The sequence below is a fragment of the Anopheles coluzzii genome, chromosome 3 (genome assembly GCF_943734685.1).
Source record: "Anopheles coluzzii chromosome 3, AcolN3, whole genome shotgun sequence".
NCBI lineage: Eukaryota > Metazoa > Arthropoda > Insecta > Diptera > Culicidae > Anopheles > Anopheles coluzzii.
Window position 1 is genome coordinate 22,733,629 of NC_064671.1, and position 20,041 is coordinate 22,753,669.

Here is a 20,041-nt window from a genome sequence, read left to right on the forward strand (position 1 = left end):
TGCATTAGGGGCGAGATTCCATTTGTCATAAAGGGAGAAAGGGAAGAACAAAAACACACACACAAACCACACTATCACGTGACCGAAAACCAAAACCCTTCGCCCCACGGAGCAAAAACTTCTACAAATCAAATCTACAGGCAACCATCAACCGCTCGTTCACGGTGGCGCATGGGAGACAGCGTGCTAAGGGATGGTGCGGTTGTTAGAATCCTCCCCTCCAGGGAATCCACGGTGGCAAACTGCCCTCTCTCTCTCTCTCCACCTTTCCAAAACAAAAAACAAAAAAGGAATAAAGCCGGAAGTCAAATAACACACAATTTCCCGCCCAACCGTCCGAAAATACCACACGAGACACGCGTTTGCGTGATGAATGAATTACGATATTTCGTGTGCGGTACTATACTATACTACACGAGGGGTTTCGGGGGGGCCGTCACGATAGCGGTCGTCGGTTCTGGCAGGTCCTTTTATTCCGCTTCTTCACTTTGCTGCTCCCCGCGCTGGGGAGTAGTAAAAGCGAAGTGCATAAAGCATTTTGGGTAAATAAAATAGCGGGAAGGCAGATCGAGCCATCCGACGGTGGTTTGCGAAAGTAACATGAACAAAATGAAATTTGGAAATCTTTTTTGACCTTTGCTTCATAATTCTTTCTGACATGGCACGTTTTGAATATAACGTCCATCAACTTCACGTTCTCTAATTTGCTTTTTTAAATCAAATTCTAATTGTATCCCTTTAAAAACATCCAAATATCCCTTCAAGAATAGTTCTACTTGCTTCTAATATCTTTAAGTATACTACTCCCTTTAAAGTCGCTGCAACCAAATACTTACGGTCCTTTCTTACCAACACAACACTCCTTCAACGTGCTCGGTCGCTATCAGTGTTCGTACAAAAGACCGCCAAAATGGCTCGTCTGCTTGGCTCCACGCTGTCCGCGCCTTGCAAGAGCCGCCACCCCTGTACACGCTCCATCACTAGCATTGCTGTCTTGCCAACGCCACCCTCTGTCTCTGTCTCTTCAATGGGCTCCCCCCCAAGCGAGGAAAACTGCAGCGGAGGAAATGTCTATTTTTCTCCCCCATGGCTCCCGTGGAAGCCATCCCCTTGGCAATAATCGATTCATTTTTATGTACTATCTTCCATTCCATAGCAGCGGCCACAAACACAAACACACACACATGCTGCTGACTTGTAGCGAGACTTTGAAACATGCAACTTCGCTCGCTGCTGGTCGTTGGCTTTTTGGTTCCGCTGCCACTGCCGCTGGAGAAACCCTATGCTCCGAGGTTCCGCCAGCAGGATTGCTAGGTTGTAGTGGTGGTGGCAGTGATGATGGTGGAATAAAATCCTACCCTACATGTGCTGGATGAGAACGTAGAGTAAAGCCTGCCTCTTTACGCTTGCAGCAACAAATCAGTGCCAGAAAAAGGGGGAAAACATTTCCTTCTCCGATAACTGCGGGCGCGGGTACAGGAGTGAATGAAACAACTGCAGGAAATGCAAGCTCGCTCACAAAACACAGCACACTCCGCCACCGTACATCCGCTCGGGCGATGTTTTGCCTCCTACGAGAACTTTTCCTCGCTTCCAAGTAGCTTACACTTCGCTGGAACAAGTTTTCCTTTCCCATCCGCGACTTGTCGAACATATTAAGGAGCAAAATGTCTTCGCTCCGATAGTAAGCTCCGATAGTTTGAAGCGAAGAGCGGGGAATGTGATAGAATATGATAGCTTGCATCGTACCGCTTGCCCGCCTCCTGCTTAGACGCCGTTCCGTCCGGAGGGGGGGGGGGGGGGGGAGGAAACAAACCGAAGCAATGAAAGAAAATTGCATTAGACCGCAGGGCGGAAATGCGCACAGCCAACAATGCTGCCGATATGGGGCGTAGGTTGATGGAAAATTATATCCATCCCGCTGTGGCGACGGAGATTGTTGCCCCGATTTGCCATCCCGATCCCGTATCGTGCGTGGCTGTGGGTTGGGAGATTTTTTTCCAGAAGAGCAGGAAACTGCTTTAAGCAAATGAAACGGTTTAAAGAATTGTGCTACAATGTGATATGGTAACGAGTGCTGTTTAGCAACCCCCAAAAGTAGACAGATTGATATCGATTTGGGCTGTGATGAATGTTAATGAACGACTATGCAAAGGAATTATGTGACAAAAATCATATTTTTGAAGGAATTTGATCATATTTATGTAAAAGGAAACTCTCAGCAATTATTGGAAATACAGGAAACAGCTTGTTTAGTTGTTGTTTTTTTAAAGATGTTCTTTTATACTTCAACATTAAATGGAGCTTAAAACGAACGTATTTTCATGTGGAAACAGTCTCCTGGACTTGCAATATAGCGATATTGGCTTTCATTCCATCACAAGAAATATTTATGAATGTTGTTTGCTGTCATTATGTATTCGATCAAACTGATAAATCGGTAAAGTGTCTCATGTAACTGTTTCGATATGAGGTAAAAGTAAAAGCAATTTAAAATCACACTTTAACCGTCCATGTATCAGATACCGTCTACCGCAACGCACAACTCACATCACAATCACTCTGATATCAAATGAACAGATACAATTTCCGCGGAAATCCTTTCGCCACGCCGCACGTACGCATCGATTCCGCTGCAATCGTCCTTTCCCCTGAACCAACAAACGAACGACTGCGATCCTCCCGCATAACAGGGCTGTAAAATTATTTATATCTCACCGACCGCTGTTTTACTTAAATCCCCCTCCTCCCTTGCCGTGCCAACAGAAGAGAAAAAAAACCCGCTCGCGAGTGCAGGGCTCGTCGTCGTGTAAATGCCGCCGGTGGGAATGCTGCACCCGTGGACCGCCAGTGAACCCAAGTGCATCGGAGTGCGGTGGAGTGTGGTGATAAAGTAACACCCCCTTCTCCTACCCTCACCCAAACCCAGCGTGTGTGTGTGTGTGTGTGAATGTGAACAAGAAAGTGTAGTGTGCGTGTGTGTTGTTTTTGGGCAGGATTTATTGCGCCGAATGTGACAAAAGGGCAGCAAGCTTTATCGCGAAGTTTTATTTCTACCACCACCAGTGCGTTGTGTTCTTGCAGGCAGTAAGTAGACTGCCTTCCCCCCCCCCCCCAAAAAAAAAAAGGATACATCATCGGCGTAGGCATTTGCTTTAAAAAGTGTGTGTATTTGTTATTCGGTGCCGTTTTCCCCCGTGCCTGTGAGTGATTCCTACCTCAAAACATCAAAATCTTTCGCCACGATTAAAGTTTGAAGTGATCTATCCAAGTGTGCGTTCGGTCTTCGTTTGTGTGTGCGTGCGTGTCTGTGTGTGTAGAGAAAAAGAAAGAGTTGGTGTTCCGTCCCCTCCCTTTCTCCCCCTAAAATAGTGTTCGTGTGTAGCGGTCGCGTCGATCGAGCGTCGCGTTGCATAATTCCACCCGAAAACAGACCTATCATAATAGCAACCTTTCATTTGCTAATGAAGTGAAAGAGCACCAACCAACAACAACAAAAACGCGTTCCCTCCCTCCACCCAAACTACCAAAGTGACTGCCCAACTCCATCACCAGTCCCGTGGCAGCAGCAACGGCAACAACGAAGCTCAACAAAAAAACGCGTTTTCGGTTTGGATTCCGACCGGCCACCGCCAAGCGTCGGCAAAGTACCGAAATTCGTGAAAGTCTGCCCAAGCTCGCGGTTCAAAATTTGGTAACGCAAGCGGGTTTGTGTGTGTGTGTGTGTGCGTAGAGGAAGCTTGCGATTTACGTAAGAAAGCTTTCTTCGAGCGGACCGACGCCGTTTCCTTTTACGCGGACGGGGAGCAGTACGGAGATTTGTTTCATTCCCGTTTTGCCCCACCACTCCGGTGCTGATCATTCGAACTTTTTTGTTGTTTTTTTGGAGTAAAAAAAAATCGCTCAACAAGGAAATAAAAGCTCACGTTTAAGATAACAAAGAAAAACAAAAAAAAACTCACGTATGCATAAGAAGGTAACGCTAAAGAGCATCTGCTTAGATGACATTTATTGGAGACTGAGACTGCGATAACAGCAGCAGAGAAACACAAAACCGGACGCAACGTATGATAAATCAAACCCACCACACGCCTTAACCCGGTCGCATCGTCACTACAATCCCGCTGACTCGGAGGGGAAAACCAAATTTTGGAACTGAAACGGATTTTGTGTGCCTTTTTTGCCACCTCGCATGGTAAAGACACTGATGGACTGATTGTGGGGCCACCGAGATAGCAGTCGCTTTGCGGGCGATAAAGGTTTCATAAAGCAGTTACTTAAAAATGGCGTTCGATGGGTCATTGCGAGAGTCGGGAAATTTCTGACCGATTGTGTTATACCAGCCGTAACGTTTTAGCAGTGCCTAACAGTTTTTGGAGGTTATAAAACGCCCAATTCTAAGTAATATCATAGTGACACTAAGCCCCCGCACAGTAGGAACGTTGTTTGAAGCATTACACGTAAACTTAAAGCCAAGTGACTTGAACAGTGGTGAATAGATCAGTTTGATTCGCTAAAGCCCACCTCGGACCAGGGAACCGAGGCAACAGTGTAGTGCCGCGTACGGGACACGCGGACCAATGTTTACACCGAGGATGTTTGAGATGTGGAGCAATGTTACGTCCAAGCTGGAAGCGCACATACCCATGCAAACGAATGTGCAAGCGTCGACCGTACAGAACTCGTCCAGCGGATCGATAAAAGGTAAGCATGTCGGATCTTCTTCAGTGTGGAAGCAACGTTTTATGTGTAGTTCGCAACAACTCAATTCGCGCAAAAACCCAGCGCCCACTACATCTGTCGTCCACCGTTTCATCGCCGGCATTCAAGTCTCCCGTAGCCGCGTAGGTCCGGCATTTTAAGCGGCAATTAAAGGCGCCTCTGTGTTAAACCGATCGTACCCCGGGAAGCATTCTGATTGCTCTGGGAACTAAGTACGAAACCCACTCGAAGGTTTGCTGGTTTGGAAGGGTGGGAGTGTATCCGGCTGATGGGTACGAAAGGCAACGCAACAAAAACTCCACCTCCCCGCACTCGCACCCCAAAAAACCACGCACAGTCATCGTGATGACGATGGCGGGTGTAATGAAATAATTGAAATCAAAAGTAGCTAACGGTAGTCTCGGGCGCAGAATTCTCGACCTTCTGTGCGGTTCTGTGATTGTGCGTGTGCGTTCGCCTAAGCTCAAGCCGGGCCGAGCTTTTCCCCCCTGCCTTTGCCAAGCCGTTTCGGTCGGGACGACCTTCCCGCTGCTTTCTCTGCCCCAATCGGACATTCTCTCCGGCCGCGGGCGTGCGCGCGAAACAAAACGCGAAATAGTAACGGGCAGCTACAGTCCCGTTCCGGGACGGTTTCGGGACAGGCTTTCAGCTTGCCACAGCACCGTTACATTCTCCCTCCCAACGCGTTGGGGCTTGGCGGAAGGGAAGGCAAGGAAGGGGAAAACAGGAAGAGCAAGAAACAGAGAACAAGAAACGAACAAACTGAACCGCGCCACATAGCGGTTGTCTGGTGGCTATTAACAAATATGTTACACCTGAGAACTTGTTCTTGTTCTTCTCTTCGTTCGCGCGTTTTCATTCGTCCGCTTCGTTTGCTTGATTTCCGATTGTATTTTCTAGTTTTCCCGTTTTCTTTAAGCTCTTTTTCTCTGTCTGCTTCTTTAACACTTGTTTTTTTTTCTTCTTTTTTATCTACTATGTTTTACTTCCCTCTCTTTTACGCACGATCCGTTAGCTAGCGTTTTTCCCAACATCATTCTGCTGCACTTTACCCGGTTCTTGCTCACTGTGTTGTTGTTGTTTTTTTTTTACACAACCACCAGCTTTCTTCGCGCTCGACGCTTTTCGTTTCCAAGCCGCGGCTTTATCTAACTACTTTTATGTTCTTCCTCCCTTTTCTTCCTTTAACCCTCTTATTCTATTTCTACTTTTTGTTGTTGTTTTTTGCCTCGCTTCTTCCCGTTTCACGCTTCTGTGTTGGTGAATAGAAATGTACCGTTGCGTTAGCATTTGCCTATGCCTGGGCTCGACTGTTTGCCGACATTTTTAGTGTCCGCCTGTTTTGTTTTCCCCCGCCCCATACCCTGCTCGGTGGTTCTTTTTTCCTGTTGTCTTTCAACCCTGGCTCTGCTGCTGGTTTCATTTGCATTCTGATGCAAATCCGTGGTTGAGCGATGAAAAATTACTATCTTTTTAATTAAAAAACAAAGTTCATTGAAATTACCAGAATTTCTCCGTAAGGTGGAGTTAATAGATGGGATATTCATATTAAATTTTATTTTTAAATAACTGTTAGTAATTTTAATTCAAACCACGCTGACATCATGTTATTGCCTTGCTAAAATTGTAATGAAACGCTAATGCCGAAAGCAAACAAGTAACTTTGTTTAATTTAGCATTAAAGTGTTTTTAAATGAGGTACTAAAATCAAGCCTGCTTCATACTACCACTATAACATCTTTGGTGGTTTAAGGTACTACGTAATAGACGAATTAATTTGAAAAAAATTCTACAAGATTGATTGAACCAACGATGTAGTATTTAAATCAAAATGAAGCTCCTTAACGATTAATTTAATGATTCAAATTAATCATTCTTGTTTCTGCATATACAAAAACTCTTCCAAACAGTATCAAACCATCCAGACACAACTCGCCTTTTGCTAAACTAAAGTACCATCACCATCACACTCCCTGCAGCACAGGCTTAAGTAGCGTTAAGCCACCGTTTTCATTAAAGTGTTTTCCTACTCCTAGCCAGTTCGCTTCATCCCTTACCAGAACCCAGATTGAAGCAATTATCTTATGAAACGCAATTACGGGAGCAGCGGCATCCCGTTTCATACTGTTCGTGGTTGAGTTGAATTCTTATCCCTCCCCACGACAGAAGAACATTTCGCGCGAATCTTTCCCGCGATATGCACCGCAGCAGCAGCAGTGTGTATACATTACAGTCTGGGTCGGTCATAATTATGCTTAGCCTTTTTAATTCCATACACCCGATTCTCAAAGCGCACAGCCAAAGCGCAGGTAGACCGGAGGCAGTTTGCGCTTCGCTGGCCACAACCGGCCCCGGTTCTGTAATGCTGTTGCCTCGCGCCAACCCACGGCACTATCTCGTAGCGGGCGTAGAAAAAAAGAGGCTCTACAAAACAGTAAACAAACGCAGTGAAAAAATAAATAAATTAATTTCCCTATGCTTGCTGTTCTCGTGGGTGAGGAGCACTTTTGCATTTCCCAAGTCGCAGGGTGTCGATGATTTTTCCCTGCCCTGCTGCTGCTGCTGCTATGTTGTTAATGCAAAAGCATCAATTTAAATATAGGAAGAGCAAAGAGTGAAAAGGACAGGGAATGAAAATGGCGAAAGAAAAATCATTTGCCGAATGGGGCGGGGTGCAGAGAATGATGAGTTTTTTGTTGCTGCCTGCTTCTTCTCACACCTTCACACCACCCTCTGTCGGATGGTTTGGCATTCGTCATCGGGCATTAATGTGCACGAATGTGCTGGCATGCACCCAGTGTGCTCACAGCCTGTGTGTGTGTGTGTGTGTGTGTGTGTGTGTGTGTGTGTGTGTGTGTGTGTGTGTGTGTGTGTGTGTGTGTGTGTGTATGTAGGATTGATGGATGGGAAAGAGAAAAGCTCCACCTCGTGGAAAGGTGTCAAAGAACACTGGGACGGTAGGGTCGTGAGCGGGTGCGACAGTGCGCTCATAGGCACATGAATATTCTAAATGGAAATATGAAAAGAACTCCCATTCCGGAACCATTCTTCACCACCCCGACCGTTCTGCTACAGCCCCCCTCCGGGTGGGTTCGTGTGACGATAGACGAGAGAATGATTGCTCGATGCCTCGGTTGGTTGTGTGCCTCTGTGTCTGTGAGCACCCGCACAAGCCGCACGACAAACGTGGCGTGGCGGGAAAACGTAACGCAACCGAACGAAACGCCGAGGAAATGGAGACGCACGGTTCGTGCGCTGTTCAAACACATGCCCGTGGCGCGGAATATAGGTCAGTCGGGAAAAAGTGCAAAGCCCGCCAGGCTCTCGGGCACAAGCCACCCACCCATCGGAACCTCCCAACCGGCAGCAAGCCCCGGTACCGGTTGCCATGTGTAATCAAATGGCGTTTGTCGGTCTCGTTTCGCGTTTGTTTTGCGCTGCAGCTTTTTCCCCTTCCCATTTCCCATTTCCGTTCCTCGGTCCTTCGTCGTACGGCGGATCGGCATCGCTGGAAATAAGTTTGCCAATTGGCATTTTGTTATTTTTGTTACCAACGCCGCCGCCGCCGTCACCCTTCTTTTCCCTTCGAACATACACACACACACACACATACTGTGCTACCTCATTCTGCCAGCATTGCGAAAGATGGCTGACGAACCATATTTCACCTGTCTATCCAGCGAAGTCCCAGTCAGCAAATGGTTTTGCGACGAGCCGACGAATTGGGAAATCCAAAGCGGATTTGATTCGATTTTGTTCTAGCTCTATATATCCAGACGCAGGTTTATTGTTTCTCATTCCCTCTGTTTTGTTGACCGAAGTCGAGGGTTTTGTGTATTATTTTGATTTTTTTTTCATTTCTTTCTTTTGTTTTTAAACCTCTCTCTTGCCCTCGTTTCACCCCTTTTGGTCGGTTGCACGTGGAAAAGCTTGCGATACAGTTTAAACAGATGATTTTGGGTTTGGGCAGGGCGACGTGTTTTCGAGTTTCGTGCACTGGCGCCTCCGCCTGTCACTAGTGCGCGGGAGGGCATTGACTTTGGGCTGGCGTAAGTTTTCGAAAGCAACTAGGTACATCAAACCAAACACAAATGTAGGTACATTGGAATGCATTTTTAAACCAATGTTGTTTTGGGGGCCGTTCCATGGGGCGTGGATTAAAAACGAACAGTTTACTCCGTGTGGATGCGTGTTTCTAGCATCGTAACGTACTATACTTTGGAGACAAATGAACTCCGAGTTGTTTGCATTTCTCATGTTCAGGCTGAGCAAATAACAAGTACATTGAATTGAGACAACGGTCATTTACCTGACAGTAGATTTTAAAGTAAACGACAAAAAACTGGACGCATTAGAATTTTAACTTTAAAAGCTTTTATTATAATTTGATCTGTATCTGTACAAGCAGACTTTTGAGGCAATAAAAGATAAACAAACATAAAAAATGATATTAATTCTTTAAAATTTCACTTATTTTTAATAAGAAAAATTTCAAAATGCTTTTAAAACATTTCTCGCCATAGCTTTACTAGTAGTGGCCGCTTTGAAGCCAATTTGCCGGAAATAAAACGATAATAATTAAACTGACCCTAAACGGAAAACTCGAAAGCTTCTTCACCGAAAAACTACTTCTCGTTGCAGTACTTTTTTTGCTACGGCTCCCAAAATTCTTTAACCGTCCCCGCTGCCAACAGCCAGCCAAGCAAATGCGCCAATGCTGGAAAAGCAACTAATTGCCACCTATTCTTCTACGGTCGTTATGAAAAGGTACGCCCGTGCCGAGAAAAGCGCCCATGCAAAGCGTTGTCGAGGTGGCAATTAAAACTGAATAAACCTTTTTCTTATGCTTTTCCTTGCCAACGTCCAACCTGCGAGAGATTGTTGAGGGCTCTTGCCGTTGTCGTCGTTTTGGCTGAAATTTGAATAAAAGTCGCGTAAAATCTTAATGAACTACGGGTTCTTGAACAATGATATGATGGGTGAGTGATGAAAAAACAGAGTATGTTTTTTTAAATGTTTTTTACTCCTCTGCGCGTCATGGTGTGTGGGAAGCGATAACGTTTAAAATGGTAAGGGTAAAGGGTAAAGGGACAAACATTTACTGCTGCTTTGAAATGCAACGCGGCAAAGCGTCGGTGTTGAGTGCAAACGATTGCCAATATGAATATTTCAACTTTGATTCTATGATAAACAGATCTCGGAGGTTTTTGGAGCAGGATAAATTTAAAAATTCTCAACGTAGTGTCTAAGAGATGTAAATCTGAGTTCTAAAATAACGAAGACATGTATTAGTTATGTATTCTTTAGTTTTTGCGAACTACTCAACACAGCAAACTTCTCTTATTCACATGGACATTCGTAGACAACGCCGCAACCAGAACAAACATACATTTGTCAAACTCTTTTGTAAGTTACAGTGCGCATTGTACTCCACTCTATTCCAATCTCTCCTTAAGTCCATTCATCATTTCATCGATAAAATAAATTACCTCTACCGACAGCTAAATTGCTCGATCTACAATTCCAATCAATGTTACCCAAACTGACAAATGCTCTAATTGTCCTCCCTTGACGAATAGCCCAATCGGCCAACTAGACCAAAGAACACATGTGCCACGCGCTCCTTACAGCAATTCTCCTCTCGGACCGCAACAACTAATGTTCTATTCTATGACTCATTCGCCAGTATCCCCTCCTGACTGACCACGCCACAGCTGATACGACATTAACCACGCTCGGGCCGCTTCAGTTCTAGCCCAACTTACCCTTGCAGAATCGGTCCGCCCGGGCATTGGCGGGCGAATCAATTTCGCAAAATTAGTCATTCGTTTCGGCTTTGCTCTTGCCCGAATGCCTTAAAGAATGCCGCCAGTGCTGTGCAGGAGGGAGAAAAATCACGACCTCAAGATCATGATATTGGGGCGGGTTCTCCCACCCTTCCGGACGCAACACAGCCAGATCGGTCGTTCTTTGGTTTTCCAGAATATTACGCTAACTCGATTGCCTGAGCCAAATCATGCCCAGCCGCACAAACAAGCGAACCAACTCTAGCGATCGTTAGCGAAAATCAACTCTTGCTAATCCAATCAAATTCGAAACCAGGCCCGTTTTCCAGCGGAGCCTGCGAGCGATCGTCTGTCACGAACTTCATTCTCAATAAATCAGCACGGCATCAGAGGGATGAAGGGCTTACCGGATAGCACGCCCGGGCAAGCTTTTGTCTATCAGTCCCAGCCTACATCGTCCACGCCAGGGCCGCGAGCGTGGTGAATATTTGCTATTGCAGCGATCTATTTCGTGTGGTAATGAATGAAAATTTGCTTCTCATTTGCATTGCATTGGAAAAGGCAACCGCGGTGCGGTGTGGGAGATGATTATGTTGTTCATCACAGTCGCTAAAAATGAACGCCCCGCGGTACGGAGCAAACACAAAAATATGTCGAAAAGCCGATCCGCTTTCTTTGTGGAAGGCAGTGACACCACTCTGGCCGCAAGCTACAAACCTTTTGGGAAAGGATAAGATGAGTTGAGAAAAGCCTGAATGCAAATAGTTCTTATTGCAGCTACTACTGATCGATGTTACAGCAACGAATTAGAGTTGTACCATTCTTAGCCAATCATGCTGGACGTTGGAAGAAGTTGTTCAATATTTAATTGTCCAATCGAAGTTTGCCCAACGCAAGACAATTATGATCGACGGCAAACGAGATTGCTGGTTTGCTTCTTCAGTAACGATGAATTATTGCAGCAGAACCTAATCGTCCGCTAGTTTAATACGTTTCTTTCTTTCGTTTCTTGCTCTTTTCCTACTGCAGTTGAAGATTTTTCTAATGATTTTTTCCTCATTTTCTTTCATTTCCAGGTACGTCTCAATCTTGTTGCAGCGAGCAAAGTATTGTTCTTGAAGACTTCGCATTTAAAGCCACCCGAACGGTTATCGTGAGTAATCCATCAGTACCGTGTCAGACAGCAATTTGTTCGGGCACTATCGATTGGCGCTGCAGGGTGCATCGGTGATGAACCTTTTCGTATCGCTAAAAGTACTGCGCAATGAGCCCGTAAGGGATGAAGGGGCAGCAATGATGAGCCATCGAAAATTAATAGACAATTTGTTTAGAGAGTGATTTCAAACGTAATTCGTTATTGGAGATGTTTTGCTTGAAGATGCCGTCTTTGATTGACAATAAGAGAGATTAATTAAAAAAGATTTGAGAAGCTCTTGAAAAGGAACACCTTTTGTTTTCTCTGCTTTCTTTCAAAGTTTAATATTGCAGACGCAGCAAAGAACCCTTTATAAATGTCTTGAAAAGAACTGTTCTCCATCTCGATCGATGCTTGATAGAATTGCAGCGAGCTTTTTTGAAGGGTTCGGTGAAGATCAATTTGACCTCTTCTGCCCAAACCGAATGCTCCAGTGTGCTTGAAATCTGCTTTATAGACCTATCATTAAAACCCTATCCTGAGTAAGGCCGCTGCTCAGAATCGACCAATTCTACCATTTTCCCATAAATCAAACCCATTCAAACAGCACTTCCCTCGTGTAACGCAGCTCGCACGCTTAGATCCACCGAAGAAGAAGGAATAAAAACCCCGCTCGCGCTCGATCGAGTGATTCCGTCGATCCGCGTACATCATAAGTTATGTACAGTTACCTAACTGTTTTCCTCGTCTCGCGGCAACGCACACACACATTCACTCCCAGCAGTGGTGCTCAGTTCTTGCGTACACTTTCTTTCGCTGGCTGCGCTTCCTCTCTTTCTGCTGTAATATGCAGCAAAACGCGTGTAAGCTGGCGAGCCAGGTTCCATAAGCCGCGTTGTATTAGTAGCTTACCTTGCTACCCACGGACCCTCCTCTCCCGTCCATAGATTGGTGTTTCACCTGCAAACTTCCTACGGTTTCTTTTCCACACCGTGCGCCACCAACCATCATCAACCACGATTCATTAATTCGCCTCTGCCTCATTTATAGTTTAGTGGGCTTTTGGCCGCACTGAACCGGGCCTGTCTAAGTGTGTGTGTGGTTTTCTTTGGTTGTCTGTTTTCCCGACAATTAGCTCATACGCTCAGACGTCATCAGGTGGTGCTTTTAGTTTGTTGATCGCAGCTACCGTTTGATTAGTATGTTAATTGAAACTAATGCATGATAGTCTTGGGGAATATTAATGATTTGATATTATATACAATGCTACCATCTTGTCATTTTGTTCAATAAGGTTAAATCATTATTTTGAGCACAAAACAATTGCTGATGATTTCAAATAAGTAAATATTATTTTATTAATTTGAAAAATATCATTATTCTTGGGTTTTATCTGTTTCAAAGACATACATTTATTGCCATATTTTTGAGCCTTATTTGAGTCATTTCAATGAACGAATAAGTTATATAGGTAATATTCATCGTACGAAACACACTCCTGAACGTCTCATGTCAATCGACCTTTCTATTGCGAGTACCACGACACTCTCTTCCACACTTTATCCCTCCAGCTCCATACTCAGTCTGAAAGTAAATCTACGAAATATTAATAAGTCCCTACTTCCCACCAAGACGGGGAAAAGCGGGCAGAAAGAAACCAACCATAGATTACAATCTCAGTCTGAGCCGGTCATAAAACAAACGAAATAATTGTCCAAAAGTCAGGGCTCAGCGTCGGACACAGCAACGATTTTTTCCCCTGTTTTGCAAACATCACTCGATCGTCGGTCGGATCCGGCTCGTCGCGATTTGTCGCGGATCGAAACCGGAATCATACGCCTGCCCGGTTCTCGTACGGTTTGTGTGTGCGCGCTTTTTTTCAACTTCTTTCGCACTCTTCGCACCGGTTTGACCTACTTTGCGAATGTTACCATCGTCACCATATCGACTAGCGCGTCGTCAAAGCTGCCAAAGTCGACAACGCAAACACAGAAGTACAGAGAGAGAGCGACAGAGAGCCCACGCGGGAACCTTTTTTTTCTTGCCTCTAATTTTACGTACAATTTTCGGTTACCGGGGGCAGCGCAGTGTACGATTTGTTTACCCGCGTGTACCGCCTGCTGCAACACCTGCGAAAAGCTTCACCTAATGACGAAACAAATTCGCGAGAACGGGACTCACCTAGCTCGCTTGTCCCCAATCTGCCCACGCGTCGGGCGTCGCTTTCTTGCGCCCGCAAAATCGAAAGTAAGACACACAATCACCAAACTGTTTTACGGCAATGGTTTATACAAAATCAGCGTGGTGATGTTTTGACTTTTTTTTCATTTATTGGCCCAACCTATACGAGTTGGGTCGTACTAACGGGACGGCGGGGAAGTAAAAGGTAACTACGCATCGGTGACACATTTGGCAGCCAAAATAGGCACCTAGCCGCGCTGGACAAACACACGACGGTGTGCGGGATTCTCGAAGACGCACTTTTTTTTTCGCCGCGGCAATTTTATTGGCCACAACAGTACGCCTATTTGCTCGGAACACGATCGAAAGCGTTATCTAATGAGAACGGAAACGGTACCAATAAATGTGTGCTTCAATCGTTGAAGTGATTGTTTTTGTTAAATAAGCGTTCGTTGGATGGCTTTCCTCTTTTCGTACATTAGTTGTTGCAAAACATTAAAAGCCTAGACTTTGTTGATAGTAACAAGTTGTTGATAGTAATGTGGGGTTGTTGTGATGTTGTGATCGTTCAAATTCAATGTTATTCGAATATCAAGTAGATCGAAAGCTAATAGAACTATTAAATTCCTTGAGAGAAGAACCTTTGAACCAAACCATTGTCATAAAAAAAACAATTCCAAATATATATAAAATAATTTACAGAATCGATATTCGATCATGTTTCGTCACTAAAAACATACTTATTTACTTAACCGGCGCTACAATCGCTTTGCGGTCTTGGCATGTCACTAATATTGATCACTGTGAACAATGATAGTCCGGGACGGTCTGGTGGTACAGTCGTCAACTCGTACAAATTAATAACATGCCCGTCATGGGTTCAAGTTCCGAATAGACCGTGCCCCCATACGTAGGACTGACTATCCTGCTATGGTAACAATAAGTCACTGAAAGCAAAGCTCATTTCACTAGTGGTTACAGGCAGGCCTTGACCAACAGGTTGTTGTGCCAAAGAAGAAGAAGAAGAAGAAGAAGAAGAACAGTGAAAGAATATCACTGTGGAGTTACTAGATTACAGTAAAACTGTTTTGAGGTTTTGGACAAGATTCCAATAATATTTCACTCAGACTCTCATGCAATGTACTGCATTGGGATGTCAGAGGATGTTTGCAATTCTTCGCTTAGTGAATATGCCCTTACAGCTTCGTACTCCTCGTAATATCTACAAGCTTTCAGTGCAACATGTCCATCATAAAGTTAAGTAAATCATGATATTATAACATTTAAACTGCCCCAAAATGCTAAACAAATGTTATAATTCAAGAAGAAAGGCATATAAAATATCAATCCTTCAGATAGTGATTCAAAGGCAAACATAATTATGATGAATTTATTTTACTACGTTAAATATCATTGCATGCTTTCGCAAGGGGAAAATTACCTTTATCGTACCGCTGCCGAACCACGCGTGCATTTATTTGCATGCAGTTGAAATCTAATTTTTCCCTCCGCACGGTGATTGCTCGCTTCCTGCTCGCAACTGCACTGTACCAAAAGGCTAACCCCAAAACCTGTTGCAATAAATCTCGCCCTGTTCCTTACCGACCTACCGACCGCCCATGCGTAAACGATCGAATCACTCATACCTTATCAAACGCTGCTAATCAGAGGATTTTTATGCAACACCTTGATTATACAATTTCTATCATAGGCGCGCGGCATCACCACCACCACCAACTTGTACGCCAAACGCGGCTAGCGTTAAGTGCGCCATCGACTTGACGATTCCCCGCACGCATCACTGTCTACTTATGCAAATTGTCATTTCTAAGCCCTTGCCACGCACGGGAGAAAGCCACAAACCAGCTGGTGGTGATGGTGGTGGTGGTGCTGTTGCCGCCTTATGGATTTACTGAGCGACTATCAGCAAGCACTCGATCGACGGGTTTTGTTTCATTTTATTTCATTTCGCTCCGTTTGCTTCCACCTCGGGGGCCCTTTCTTCGCCTTGCCTCGCGCAGTATGCAATTAATAGTCTGAGGCTTGTTTTTTTTTTTTTTGGTTTCTGTCACGCAAGAGAAATGCTGTTGCCTGTTGTGACTGTGCCAACGACAACGTTGACAACAAGTTCCGTGCCCCTATTGGTGGCCTATTGCTTGGGAGGAGAAGAGAGTGACAAGGGAGCGGTGAAGGGATCAACTACGCACGGAGGCGTACCCAGCGAAGCAGTTACGCAAGCTTGCGCGAGTTAATACAAACTCAGCGGCTCTGAGGCGGTGAGCATCGTACCTTCTGCTTGCGGGCAAAGAGAGTTCCGGGGCCCAGCCACAAGACACGCTGACCAGGTTCGCCCTTGCTCACTTACTAACCCATTGGCCCATCATAACGGCAGGCTAAACCAGTTCTTCGGTGTCCGTTCGATGAGTTAATCAGTCACAGCCAGCACACAGCATCCCTAAGCCAGAGCGACACCAACCAAGTGAGCAGTGCTGGAAGAAGCACAAAACACGAAAAACCTGAACCAACCCACCACCGGCCGATCGATCGGAATCGCACAGGAAGTGAAATACCCGTTAGCATTAGCAGCAGCTTTGGTTTTTGCTTTGTTCTTTCGCACCAAACTGGAAGACGGGCAAAGAATGACCCACATTCCGCTTCCGAGCTTCCGGTCGCAAGCCGTCACCATCCGTGCAATGCCTGCTAGTGGGCAAAAAGTGCGCAAATGGCTCCCTCCGTGGCAAAACTCAAAGCGATAATGGCAATGCACTTTCGGGCTGCCCCAAAAAGGTCGAATCGGAAAAGATCTTAGAGCCACTGGAAACGTTTTTCCGACGAAACAATTAACGCCGAGCATGAAGCTCCGTTCTTTGCCCGTTCATTTGCGTCCGTACGCAGCGTGTCTGTTCGCTGTGACTTGCATCCCGTTCCGGCCACGCAGCTTTACGGGCGAGCGGTCAGCGGCGTTAGATTTTACCGTTCACCGAACGGGTTGCTAATCAATTTCATAACGGGCGGGTGCAATTAGCTTCCACCACCGGTCGTAATAGCCCCCGGTCCCAGTGACTGTTTGCTTTGGTGCAATCGACCGATTCGATTATGATTCGCTCGATTCTGTTTGCTCTCCTTCCGGAAGGGGTAAATTCTGTTTGCTTTGTTGTTGATAAAGAGTGTAGGTGTTGGCACGAGCTGCACCAGCGGGTAAAGGACTTCGTGCAGTTTCCATTCCTTCTATTCCGTGTTGATGAGCGATGCAACTGGCACGGCGCCGCAAAGCTTGTTAGCTAAACGACGCGTTGCATAATTTAATTGGCATTCTAACGATGAAAGAACGATCCTCCACTTCGTTGTGCAACATAAAAGGAAAACCAAACTAATTAACCGTTCAGAGACGGGGAAGTTGGGTGAGCAATATGGTTGAATGTGACAAAAGGGAAATTAGAATTTATTACCTCATCTTTTCGCTGAAGATTTTGCTCAGATTGTATTACAAAGATTGAAATACAGAATTAGACTGTATGCTCAAGGCTATCAAATTGATATATACTACATATTGTTGATCTTTTACAACATAACACTCAATTCTGCAAAATGAAAATGTCTTCATCATCAAGAGTTAGAAAAAATGTTAAAAAATCAAAACCTACAAACCTTCAATCCAGTTCAATCTGCACGAGATCGCACAATTGACAAGCGTGTTGCATCCACCTATTAACTCTCGTTATATCCACTCAAAAACAAAACCCTTTCAAACAATCCTCTAGCTCGAACAAGCACCACCAATGCTCGAAGCTAAACCATTTGCCCGAGGGCGATGAATTATGAACCGAAAAGGGCGGTGATCGAACGACACAATACACCCATTAACCATTCCGCGATACTGATCGGGTGCGATCGCGCCGGAAAGACGTCTCGCTGTCCCGGGAAACATACACACACACAATGGGCCCTTTTGGAAGGTACGGCCATCGCTCAGATTAGATCGGCAGACGCTGCCAGTCCTTGTGTGAATGACGGGCGCACAGTTTGCTAACCTCTAGCTAGAATCTATTGAATCCCTGCTTTTTTTGTTGCTTGTTGGCTAGGATGAGCTGCATCACGCGATCAGCTATCTGATTGTTGCGCAACCGTCGCAACCCCTGAGGCAAACTGCGGACAACATTCATCTTTGCATGGGGAACGGTGGTTGGCCGGGTCATACCCACAGACAGACGAAACTGGTTAAAGCGAAGCCCGAAAAGGGCTTGAGGCAACTGCCTCGATCACGTGCCGTTAGGGATAGCTCTAAACTAGAAACGAAACGACAAATGGCATCTTTTAAAAGATGGAAAACAGAGCCATCCATGAATGAAGAATGTACCATTGCTAGTTGAATCGTTTTCGCTTCCCTTTCATCGGTTGTATGAATTTGCTTAAGGGTAAAGTTATTCCAGCAGAAATATTTCTCCCCAAGCGCAGGATCAATGGAACACTCATTTGCGTTTTGCGCTGCCCGTTACCTTACCCCACTAAACGTGATCATGATCATCTTCCCAACCTACATCCCCCATTGGGCAGTGATCGCGTGCTCATTTGCAGAAAATTATGCAAAAATGTTTTCCCCACGTCACTGGCCAGACGGGGTTTGGGCACGTTAGATGACCCCGGCGGGAGATTTATCACACGGAGATGGGAAGATGGCCATCTTCTATGCCCTGCAGCCCTGCGAAAGAAGGAAGGGATTGTGCTGCAAGCAAGGGTTTGGACCTGGGCGCACAAAGCTCACAACAAACCAACACAAACACACACAGAGAGAAGGAGAAGAGAAAAATAAATAAAACTCTACTCCGATGACAACAAGCAGCAGCAGCAGTGGCAGCAGTGGGCTTAGTAGCGACCTCCGCTCAGAAGTCACCGATGGTGCGGGTTTGGTGCGGCGGGAAGAGCCCGGGCCTGCAGAACGTGCAGTCGGACATGGCACACCAACACAGACCCACCGTCCTTGGTATGGTCTATTCAACTTTGTTCCACTTCCATTCGCAAATCGCTGGCTCTTCGCTGGCAGCAGGGTTCGTGCCGCACCATCACAACGGTGCTCACAATCAACCCGCTCTAACCAGGCCCAGGCCCTTCCATTCCTATTTCAACTCCCTCCGCGATTGGGTGATGTTTCCTTCCGTGCCATGCTCCTCCCCTCCCCTCCCCTCATTTGTGCAGTGCATTTGGCGATGGCGGCTCTTCGCTGACGATGATGACGCTCAAGTTTTTCCTCCACCCCTAATAAACCACCCCTTCCCGTAGACCCATTGCCATAGCGCCCGGTGGGGTTGGCCTGTCTTTCAAAGCAATTGCGAGGGGTGAGGGAGACGGGGGCGAAGCGGGACAAGAAGCAGGCGCCAGGCGGAGACGTCTTTTCGCAAAACTATGTTAGTAGTACCGGTTTGGTAGGCCTCCGCTCACACTCGTATTCCCTTGTTGAGGGGGCTTTTCTCGCTTTCCCTCTCTCTCTCCCTTTTTATATCTCTCGTTTTTTCTTTCCATCTCTCTCTCTCTCTCTCTCTCTTTCTCTCTCTCTCTCTCTCTCTCTTTCTGTGTTTGGTACTTTTTGTTAGTAGTTGGAGCGTGTTTCTCTGCTCAGTTCTGCAACAAAGCGATAGGTACACACTAACACTTTGCTCCTCGCAGACACAATTACACCCGTGGATGCAGATGATTTTCTGGTGTTGCGTACACTTATGTGGCCATTTATTGAGGATGAATTTCCTTTACTAGTTGCATTTTAAAGTTCTGTCCAAGAGCTAGAAAGATTGCAATAAAAAATGTTTTATTTGAAAGAAGAAGAGACTTAGTGATCGGGATGTATTGCTCGTAGCACACAAATCTTCATAAATTACCATCAAATATGTCTTGAAATGATTATTCAAAGAGAACTTATCAAACAGAGTACAATAAACAGAGTTCCAACATGATAATATGTTATGTATGATGCATTTTACCTTTATTTATTTTGAAATGATGGATTCTTCAAGGGACCGTCAGTTAAGAGAGATATTCATGTTGAAAAACCATTCAAACATTCATCCTTAAAAATTTAGGCTGCCGTAAGCGCATATGCGGCGTAAAGAATATTCGCCCTAGGGAGACATTCATCTTGAAGAGACATACAATGTTTGAATATTACGGGACCATCAAAATGTTCATCTTCAATGCATCTTGAAGCGACCAATAGAGATTGCAATCT

The 20,041-nt window shown here is 45.5% G+C and overlaps 1 protein-coding gene across 6 annotated transcripts in view; it reads left to right on the forward strand.

Annotated features, from left to right (window-relative positions):
* The window catches only part of LOC120954768 (probable nuclear hormone receptor HR3), a 509,904-nt gene that overhangs the window by 435,682 nt on the left and 54,181 nt on the right, over positions 1–20,041 (forward strand). For 2 of the 6 annotated variants that reach the window (XM_040374993.2, XM_040374994.2), the window contains exon 1: positions 2,747–4,704. The exons of 3 other annotated variants lie outside the window; for them this stretch is intronic. In XM_040374993.2, coding sequence (XP_040230927.2) covers positions 4,581–4,704 — 124 coding nt within the window. In that variant the 5' untranslated portion in view covers positions 2,747–4,580. Of the gene's footprint in view, positions 1–2,746; positions 4,705–20,041 lie in introns of those variants that run through there. One more of the 6 variants, XM_049610200.1, reaches the window with a different exon arrangement.